At 57.3% G+C, this 10,445-nt stretch overlaps 1 protein-coding gene across 1 annotated transcript; it reads left to right on the top strand.

Annotated features, from left to right (window-relative positions):
- Window positions 1–7,596: 7,596 nt before the first annotated feature.
- On the top strand, window positions 7,597–10,224 carry DNAJC22 (DnaJ heat shock protein family (Hsp40) member C22). Its single transcript, XM_033867300.2, is given in 4 exon segments — window positions 7,597–7,775; window positions 7,777–8,481; window positions 9,773–9,833; window positions 9,836–10,224. Coding segments are annotated over 4 exon segments (1,023 nt in total). The 5' UTR covers window positions 7,597–7,628; the 3' UTR covers window positions 9,946–10,224.
- Window positions 10,225–10,445: the final 221 nt, after the last annotated feature.

The following is a 10,445-nucleotide window of genomic DNA, read 5'->3' as shown; positions in this document are numbered from 1 at the left end:
GATCTCCTGGCTTCCTTCTCACTGCCCTGGAGAAGAGAAATGACACCCAAGGCAGTGGAAGGGTGAGAGAAGCAGGACTGGAGTGGGGAGAGAGATTTGAATTGGTCTCAGGGGAGACCTATGTGTGTGAGGCCAACGGGGCAGGGCCTTGGCTCAGGGTGTCCCCCATCCCCCACCCCCAGCGCTGACACACAACAGGTGCTCGGCTGTTAGCTAAAGGATGTCGGCCGAAGTCAGCTGCGGAGAAGAGCTGTTCAGTCCGAAGAGGAGAGGGAAGAGAAAGGGGAGGGAGAGGGAAACGAAGCGAACTGCAGAAAAACGTGCTCAAAAGGCCAAAGGTAGGAAAGCTGGCCAGAGGGCTGAGGACAGCTCTCCACTCGCCACCGGTGGGAAAACAGTAGCGGCCCAAGAGCCCGCGCACACTTTGCCCTCTGGCGCAGAGGGTCGACAGGCCCCAGCGAGCGGCGAGGGAGCAAGTATGCCGCCGGGCCCAGGGCTTCTACTCATCCGCCGCACGGATCCCCTGGCACGGCAGCTCAGTGCAGCCTGAGGTTCTAAGGGCCGCCGCCAGAGCCCACGGGGCTGAGAACAGGCTCCTGGCTCCACAAGGAGGGGCTAGAGATTGCTTCCAAGGTATCTGTCAGGCCAGCCCTTGACCCCTGGCCAGGTGCGGCTCCCCGCCATAGCCTCTCTCTCCACCCCATTTTGCTCCCCTCTCCCCGCGCCGTCCACCAACTCCAGCCTGCAGTTAATGAAATGTGGCGAGCGGCCGCACAGACAGCTGTCAGACCCCTCATTTCTCCTCCGGGATATTGGATCCCGCCCTGGGAGACCGACAGGTGAGCAGAGGAGAGGTGATGCGGGGAACGGAGGGCTGGGCTCCGGCTGGTGGGAGTCCGGAGCGCAGGGGGCAGCGCCAAGCTGAAATCTTCGAAGGCCCTGCGAAACGAGGTCGGCCGTAGCATGCTTTCTGCCCGGGGCCCCTAGCTCTTTCCTTTTCTCCATCAAGCAGGAGACTTCACACACCCCACAGCCACGGCGCCCTGACCCTCGTCGACCCGGGACTCCTGGTCCCGCACCCTAGAAGATCTGCCCCCCCTTGTGCGCTGCGCATAGCGTCTCTGAGCCGGCGGCCGCGGCCCGGTGCTTCCTCCCACCTCCTTCCATCTCTTCCTTCTTTCTCCCCCTCCTTCCCGAGCTTCCTCCCCGGCGGCCGCGGCCTTTATTAGGGATTCCGCGGCTGTCGGTCCCGCCATCCATCCTGTCCGCTGGCAATTAGGCGGCCAGACAAAGAGCAGCTTCGGATGGATGAGGGTCCCGGCGGATCGGAAATGTGAAGGGTCAGCGCTGCCGCCCGCGGCGCACCCCGCTCCCCCTCCGCATAATCACCGGCCGCCCGTCACTCAGCCGGCCTCCCGGGGAGCTCCGGGGCCCGGGCTGGGGGAGGGCGAGGGCGGGACTGCAGCCTAGGTGCCTAGGGCATGGCGAAGGCGGACCTGCAACAGGGGCGCCTCCTGCTGGAGAATGGAGGACTGCGGGAGGCCGGAGGTACCTGGAGGAGAGAGAGGGCAGGACATGGCCCCCCCAGATCCCTGAAGGCGGACTGTGGGACTGCTGCCTGGGGGCTTCCTGTACAGAAGCGGGGACTTCAGCGGCGGGAGAGAGGAAGATGGTGGCCAACGCGCCCCCTGCTAGGAGGCTGCGGGACGAAGCCTTAGGGCCTCGGATCTGAAGAAGTGGAACCGAGCCCAGGACGAGCCCCCTTAGGGTCTGTAGCCTGGTGCGCCTCCTATTGGAATAAAATGATACTGCGCTTCTATACCCGGATCTCTTAAGTGAAATCCAACCCATGCACATCAAATCCAGAAAAGCTGCAAGGCTGGGCGAGCCCGAATGGAGCCAGAGGAAGTTCAAGGAGTCCGGTTTTTACTGCGGGTTCTTTGGCGCTAGCTCCCAGCTGACAAATCAACATCTCAATCTGACAATTATTAGTCGAGGTGGGGGGAGACGGGCTTTCGCCGCCTGGGCCGCTTAGCCCTCCCTGAGGGCGGCAGAGAGGTGGGCGGTGCTGGCAGTGATGAACGACTTGGGGGGGGGGGCAGGGCCCCGAGCGCGCATTCATTACTCGACTGACAGGCGGGCGGCGGGCCGGGCGGGCCGGCCGGGCCGCGAGTGGACGTGCCGGGAAAGAGGCAGTGGCAGGAAGGAGAATAAGGGAGGCGTATAGCAGCCCCACTGCCCCGTCAGCTCCCGGTTCTTCACCTCGACCCTGGTACTTACTTGACTTCCTTAAGCTCAGCCTTTTACCTGTTGGAGCTGGCCATGGTTGAAGAATTTGGGGAGCGAGGACGGGGACCTAAGCCCTCTGCTTAGGTTAGGCGATTGAAGATCTAAGATGTCAAGACAGGGTGTAGACAGGCTTTAAGACTAGGCGCTTGTACCTGACCTAGGAGGAACCGTGCATAATTGCGCACGCAGAGGTGGCGTGTTGTGACAGGGATTGATGGGTGTGGGTCGCGTGTGGGGGTCAGTGATTGTGTGTGTCAGTGTTAGGGACGTGTCGGCCTGATTTTGTCAGTGGAGGTGTGTGCTGCGTGTGTCTGAGGATGAGCTACCACCTCTCCCCGCGTGACTGTGCCCCCCACACACATTTGCTGTCAGCTCTGTCTCCAGTTCTGTAGGAAACAGTAATGTGCACGGTGACAGCTGAGGTGTGCTGCCGGGGGTGGGGCAGGGGGGATAGATGTTAACTGTGAGGGTGCTGGTTTGGACAACTGCTCCCTTCCACCACCTCCACCCCAACATCATCCCTTTCCCAAGCTTCCTGAAAGTAGTGGATGGCTTTTTCCAAAGTCTGGAGACCCAGTTGCTAAGTCCCGGGGAAGGAAGTGTTTACCACCAGAGTTTTCTACAGTCCACATACATACCCACATATACACAGTCGCCATCACATATACAGTCTCCAATATAAGATGTGAGCCACAACCCATCTGGCTTCCCCAGGCTGGTGGTGGACAGAGAGGAAGAGGTAGATCTCAGGACAGGAAAGGGCAGACCATTAGACCTCTCAAAGAGCACATCTCTTTGGGGCCTGGGCTATTGCTTCTAGGACGCTTACCTTTTGGATTTCAGGTCCAGTTCCTAGTGGACACCTTGGGAGGATAATGCTAATTATATTCGAATTCCTTCCCCTAATAACTCTCTTTCTCCACCTGGCTTTGTCTCCACTCTCCTTCCCCACTCTCAAACACACCAAAGGGGGACCTTCCCAGTCCTGAATCTCCTGGGTCTATAGGGCAGGGAGTTGAGGCGATTCTGGGTCTCTGGTCCCCTGTTTTGTTCAGTGTGTCTTTGAGCCACCTTCCCTTTGCCTTGCTCTTCTTTAAACATAGGGTATCTCTTGGAGCCTCTGTATCTTTGTGTCTGCGCCCCTCCTTGTGTCTGTATGTCTCTGCGTTTAGGAGTCTCTTCCAAATGTGTCTCCCTACTTTAGAGATCTCTCTCTGTTCCTCTGGGGCTTCTCCCTCTGGGAATAGCCCAGCACAACAGCGAGGCCCATGGGGATGGGGAAGGCCCCGTAGGGCTTCCTTCCTGCCCCCATCCAGAGGGGACTGCAACCTAAGGATGGCTAGGTAATGTCAGGGTCCGGCCACGGCCTGGGCCTGGTAGCTTCTCATTCAGGGCACAGGCACCTGGTCGATGTCCTGCTATCCGCCCGCCCCCCCCCCCCCCATTCCCAAGTCGTCCTCCTCCAAGCCCCCGCCCCCTCCACCCGCCTGGAAAAGGCAAATTTGACATTTTTAAATCCCGAGCCTTAGAGGGATCGATGCGGCCCGGGGGCCCCGCCCGGGGTCGATATTCCTGATTGGGAAGCGGCCGCTGAGCGGAGCCGGAGTGTAAATCACCCGAACTGGGGGAGGGGGCGCGGGAGCCAATAGCTTCCCAGGCTTTCGGAGCTAGACGAGGTCCCGGCCCGGCCCAACCCCAGGGCAATGGAATGAGGAGACCGATAGACCTTAGAGACCGAGAGACAAGCCCGCCCTTGGGCTCCCCACTCTCCAGCGCAGCTCTAACTCTGCGGGGCGGCTCTGGTCTCGCTTCAGCGGCCACCACCCTCCGTTGCTCCTGGAGCCGCCGGGGAGGCCGGTGTCGGAGCCAGCCATGCGGCGGCTCCTCTCCGGCCGCTCCCGCGGGGCCTGGGCTTCAGCGGCGGCTGTCACGAAGCTGACAGGCCAGGCCGACCGGGAAGGGGAGGGTGGCGGGGGAGAGGTGGGGGGAAGGCTGGCGCGGATCTGGCTCACAGTGGGCGCGCAACAGATGTTTGCGGAATTGAGGGACAGCAAGGTGGCGTGGGCACCGAGCGGCGCGGAGCCGGGGCTGCAGGCGCGGGCGGGGCGGGGGGCGGCCCAGACCTGTCGGAGCTGAGAGTCTGGCCATCCAGCGGGGATGAGCAGGCACCCGAGGGCGCTCTGGGGAGGCCAAGCTGGATAGACCCCCTCTCCATGTGACCGGGGTAGCAGAGAACAAAAGAGAATGGGGTGAGAAGGCAAGTTCGGGCCCCACCTACAGCCGCCTCCGCCGCTCCTGCCCTCCAAGCCTCTCAGTTCTCTCTTGGGGAAACCGAGGCAGCCGAGGCTGAGAAGGGCCAGGAAGGTTAAAAGCGATGTTAGCGACGAGGCTGGGGCAGCAACCAGAATTCCCGCGTGGGTCTCTGGATTCGCCTGCCCGCCCCGGGTCCGCCCTGGGTAAATACACCACCACGTCCCCACCGCAGCTCAGACCCTTCCTTCCCGCTTCAGCTTGTCAGATCTTTCGCCGGTTTATAGAACAACAATTTGGGGAAAACAATCCGGGCCGAGTGACGGCCCCGTAATTGTGACAAAGTGAGTGCGGGCGGCTGGAGAGAGCGCTAGGGCGGGAGCGCAGCGGGGCGAGGCGGAGGTAGGGGCGCCGCCAGCTCGCCCTGCCGCCCCCTCGTTCTCATTCCGGTCATCTCCCATCCCTCTCCTTGACTCTTCTCCAGTTCTTTTTCTCTCGGCTCCCCTCGCCTCCCTTCGCTTGTTCCTCCATCGCTCTTCCCTTTCCTCTCGGTAACGGCTTTTCTCCCGCCCCCGCCCCGCCGCAGCCCCTCCCCCGGTGCGCTTTTTCCTCTCTCACTTCTCCCTCTCTCCTCCGCCCTTCACTTGTTTCTCCATCCTCTCCTCGTGCTCAGTAGCCCTTGGGGCCCTGGCTCCCACCGCACAATCCGCTTCTCTCCCGCCCCAGTTCCGGCTTCCTGATGTCAAGCCCTGAGCCTCCTCCCCGGTCCTCACTTTCTGGGAGGTCAGCTCAGCCGGGCACACGGGGGTTCCTCCTGCCTCACAGCCAGGGGCGCGCGGCGGCCCGGGGGCCCAGGCGGCCTGCGTTTTCTCTCCCCCTCCCGCCGCTGCCTCTCCCACCCCTCTCCCCGCGCCCGGAGTCAGTTTGTTTGTCCAGCGGCGGCTGGCGACGCTGGAGCTATTTGCCGAGCTTAGCGCGCTGCTGCGCAGTGCCTGCCCAATTAAGTCTCATTCATTATTCAGCGCCCCCGTCCGCCCCCGCCCCCCAGCTGGCGGCTCCAGTGTCGCTTTGAGGCCCCTCCCAGCCCTGGCCCCTCAGTGAGCCCTAGGGGGCAACATGGGGAGCCGCGTTCCCTCGCCGGGCGGGGATAAGGACTGAAGGGGCTGGGAACGTAGGAGGGGACAGAAGCATTCGGCCGACTGCGGGGAGGCAACATGGGTGAGGCCCACCGCAACCCCAAGTCAAAGCTGGGGGACCTTGGAGATCCACGCTTTTCCTTTACAGAGGAGGAAACAGGCCCAAAGAAGCGGCCAGACTTGACCGAGGTCACGTAGCAGGGTTGGAGCCCACGACATTAAAATGAAGGCATCTTGAATCCCAGTTCTATTCCAGCATCGAGGCGTGAGGACGCAGACTATTCTCCTCGCGGGGAGGCCCTCACTCCCATCCCTTTTTGCTCCTGGTTCTCCCTCTCGCCAAAGTTAGCGACATACAGCTGATTTGGGGTTCCTGGGGGAACGGGAGGCTCCTGAGGTCTCAGGCTCAGATCTAGACGTAGTGCCCCTGACTGGCAGGCCTGGAGGCGGGGCAGTGAGGCGAACTCAGGGGGAGAGCCCCTCTCTGCAGCCTGTCCACTGGTGTGTCTGCCTTAGGGGAATTGGAAGTGGAGCCATCCAAGACAGCCTTGAACGGCAGTGGAACAGGGAGAGAGGACTGCAGGCTGCGGCGAGGGAGGAGCCACCCTCCCATTTGCGGGGGTGGAAAGGGGAGATCAAGGGCTTGTTTTTGCTTTTATAGGGGACCGCCCTGGGCTGCTTTGCCCGGGCATCTGGACAAGGTGAGTCTGGGGACCCGCCCGGCACCTCCCGTCCGCGAGCGGCAGCGCCACCTGGCGGTCGTGGTGTCGCTGTATAGGCGCTCTCGGCCTGGGGTGGGCCCTGCGCCAGTCGGGGTGAGCCTGGGAAGGCGGAATACGCCGGGAACACCTTAAACCGAGTTTACCCGAGCGGGCGGGCGAGAGGAGCCCCAGCCTGAAAGGTGATCCCTTAGGGGCCAGGGAGGGCCTTGGGGAGGGGCCTGGCCAGGACGGCCCGACTTCCGTGACACAGCAAACACAGAAAGACAAAGTCCATTTGGATGGAAGTGGGAGCGGAAAGAGAGGGGCCATTTTGACTCTGTGGTCAGAGGAGATGACTGATCTGATGGGGTCTGGGAGCCGAGGTGCCCAGGTACCGCTGCTCACTCTGGGACTAGCGGGTGCTGGCTGGTGGTCAGGAGGCCCGCTCTGCGTAGAGGGAAGAGACTAGCAGGGGCACTTTACGTCTGGTTTGATATCCTGGGGATTCATCGGGCCGCTGTGGAGAGACTTTACAAGTTTGCCCTGGAAGGAGGTGGTTGAATTGCGGGGTGCCAGGGTCTAGGTCAAAATGTAGTTTTTCAGAGCTGGAGGGAACTCAGGACTTCTTTCAAGGTTGACTTGTGGGAGGATGTCCTGGTCTGGAGAGATGGGAGGCTGGAGAGGGGCTAAAATCTCCGCCAAGTGTGTGAGGGCAGCCACAGGCGGAGCTGGGGCCGGGTGGAGCGGGCTGTGTGGCAGGGGACTTTTAAAATGTGTAGGAACTTTCGGGAACATTGTATTCACTCCGATTCATTCCACCTCGGCCCCCGCACCCCACTGACCAGGAGGTCAGTGGTCTGAGGGAAGGTCTGAAATTTAAGCTCCTGCTTTTTATTGTCCGTGTGCTGAGTTCTCAGTTACTCAACTGAAAGCATTTCAAACGTTCTTCTCCCCTAAATTTGGAGTCACTGTGGTTGTAAAACACAGAGATGAGGTGCTAGACCTAAGGGTATGGGAGAACCACAATTTCAGGGACACTCAGGAAGATCTGGACTTGACTAATATTGGAAGGAGAGATGGTTACTGTGTGGGGACCTGGATATAATCTTATGACTGCTTTTTTCCATGTCTTAGGGTCTAAGGATAACTCTGGACCCGTGACTGCCATGATTCTCACAGATGATCCCAGATTTTGGCATTCTGAGCAATGGCAGGTACCACTGGACTTGTTCTGAGACCCTTCTCCTAGAGGATGGCCAAGGGGCTCCTGAGGACCTATGCCCTCTGGGCTGTAGGGGGCCTTGCTGGGCTCCATCACCTGTACCTTGGGTGGGACAGCCACGCACAGCTCTGGATGCCCCTGGGGGGCGGGGGGGGGGGGGAGGGATGGCCTAGGCTGACTCTGGGAATTCTGGAAGCTCCCGAGCTTTGTTGCTCAGGCCAACAGACCCCAGCGGCAGAGGCAGAGTTCAGGAGGGGGGACACACCCTTTGAGTCCCATTCACTTTGCTGCCCAGGTGATAGTGGGCATTTATTTTGGCCTTGTGGCTCTCATTAGCCTCTCCTTCATGGGCAGCTTCTATATTGTGGGCCTCCCACTGGCAGCTGGCTTAGGGGTTTTGCTGATGGCTGCTGTTGGTAACCAGACCTCAGACTTTAAGAACACTCCAGGAGCAGCGTTTCGTACTTCCCCTATTTTCTATGGCCACCCCATAGCCATCCTGCCCACCAGCTTGGCTGCTGGCATCACAGCCCAGAAGCATCGCCTCTACAAAGCTTCAGTTGGCTCAGAGATGCTCAGTGTGCGGCTCTACTGCCTGGGCCTGGCTTACCTTGCTTTCACATGCCCGCTAGCATACAGTGCCCTCTGCAACACGGCTGCCGCCCTTAGCTATGTGGCAGAGACCCTTGGCTCCTTCTTCAGTTGGTTCAGCTTCTTCTCCCTCCGTGGGCACCTGATGGAGTCTGTCCTCCTTCTGCCTTACTGGGTCTAGAAGCTGCTGGTGGGAGATCATGGCTTCAGCAGCGGCTACTTCCAAGAGTGGTAAAAGCTCTATGAGTTTGTTCACAGTTTTCAGGATTAGAAGCGTCAGTTGGCTTACCAGGTAAGTTTTCTTCCCTCTCATTCCTGTCTGGAATGGCTCCGGAAGTGAGGCTAAGCCTTTTTTGAAAATATAAATTTATTTATTTACTTTTGGCTGCCTTGGGTCTTCGTTGCTGTGCGCGGGCTTTCTTTAGTTGCGTGAGCAGGGGCTACGCTTCGTTGCGGTGCGCGGGCTCCTCATTGCAGTGGCTTCTCTTGCTGCGGAGCATGGGCTCTAGGCTTGTAGGCTCAGTAGTTGTGGCTCATGGGCTCTAGAGTGCAGGCTCAGTAGTTGTGGCGCCCGGGCTTAGTTGCTCCGTGGCATGTGGGATCTTCCCAGACCAGTGCTCGAACCCGTGTCCCCTGCATTGGCAGGCGGATTCTTAACCACTGTGCCACCAGGGAAGCCCTAGGCTAAGCCTTATTGGAGCAGGTACCCGTAATGTGGAAGTCCTGATTTCATGTCTGCTGGGTCAGCCCCCGGAAGGGTGTCCTGGCTTCTTTGGGCTTCTGTGTGCAATGGGTGAAGGTTCAGAGGCTCTAACAGGGAGTAGGGAAAGATACATGTATATTATTTACTTTTTATTGAGGTATAACATATATAGAGTACAATAATTTTATATAGATACCTATGTAACCACCACTCCAATGAAGGTATGGAATATTTCTAGCACTAAGAAGGTTCGCTCATACCCCTTCCCAATCTATCCTCCTTTCCTGGGAAAAAACCTCTATTCTGACTTCTATTACCATAGATTAGTTTTGCCTATTCTTGGGCTTCATATAAATGGAATCACTCAGTGTGTACTCTTTTGTGTCTGAGTTCTTTCATTCAACATTATGTTTGTGAGATTTATTCATACTGTTGCATGGGATTATAAACTGTTTGTTTTCATTGTTGTATAGTATCCCATTGTATGAATATACCACAGTTTATCTATCCACTTTTGTCAGTGAACGTTTGGGTGGTTTCCAGTTTGGGACTATTCTGAATAAAGCTGTTATAAACATTCTTGTACATGTCTTTGGTGGACATATATGCTTATTTCTCTTGCAAGGAGGAGATCTTGTCAGGGATGCCAAGTTCCAGGTTGGAAAATGAGCATCTGTGATTAAAAGCGAATCCTGGTTCTTGCCATGAGATCCAGAGGTTGTCCATGTTTCAAAAGGCTGGAATTCTAATCTGAGGTTCTGTGCCTTTCCCACCAGCAAGTGGAAGCCAATTCCAGCCTGATTTAGGAAGGGAACAAGGAGAGGCTCAGGAGCCCTGACAACTTATGAGGTTCTAATTTGTTAGCTTGTGTCTCCCTAAGGTTTTGGGTCTCTCAGAAGGGGCAACAAATGAAGAAATACATTGCAGATACCTGGAGCTCGTGAAGACCACAATTGGCACCAGGTGGAGGAAGCTCAGAGGCACTTTCTGGAGATCCAGGCTGCGTATGAAGTCCTGAGTCAGCCCAGGAAGCCAAGGGGATCCTGCAGGTGAGAAGAAACTTCCCTTTGAGGATGGACTCTTCCTGGCACAGCTGAGCAGCTTGTCCCAGCCCAGCTTTGCCCACATGAGGCATCCCAACAGTGTTTAAGAAGCTGTCACTTGCAGTGGAGATGAGAAAACCTTAAAGGGGTGAGAAAGCTTTTGTGGTAGAAGAATGTGTTTATGTTTTGAATTTCTGAATTCTTGGCTATCGTATTCCTGATTATTTTTTCTTAAAATGAGATAATGCAATGATAGACATATTATAAAACCAATAAAATATCTTTTAGAGTCTATACCACATTATTTCACCCCTGGTACATTGATGGATGATGGAGGAAGTTTACTTAACAATTTTTTTTTTTTAATGTGCAAAGCACTGAGTTAGGTGATTGAAGAAAAATATAAGGGTTCTAATATTTCACAAGGTGTCCTGTGACAAGAGGGATTTGATCTATTCTGTGGGCTACCAAGGGGTAAGACTGGGGTTAAGTTTCAAAATTTCAGAAAAA

Source organism: Tursiops truncatus, chromosome 11 (assembly GCF_011762595.2).
Source record: "Tursiops truncatus isolate mTurTru1 chromosome 11, mTurTru1.mat.Y, whole genome shotgun sequence".
NCBI classification, from domain to species: Eukaryota; Metazoa; Chordata; class Mammalia; order Artiodactyla; family Delphinidae; genus Tursiops; species Tursiops truncatus.
The sequence above is the reverse complement of the archived record's forward strand: the minus strand, read 5'-3'. Positions and strand labels throughout refer to the sequence as shown.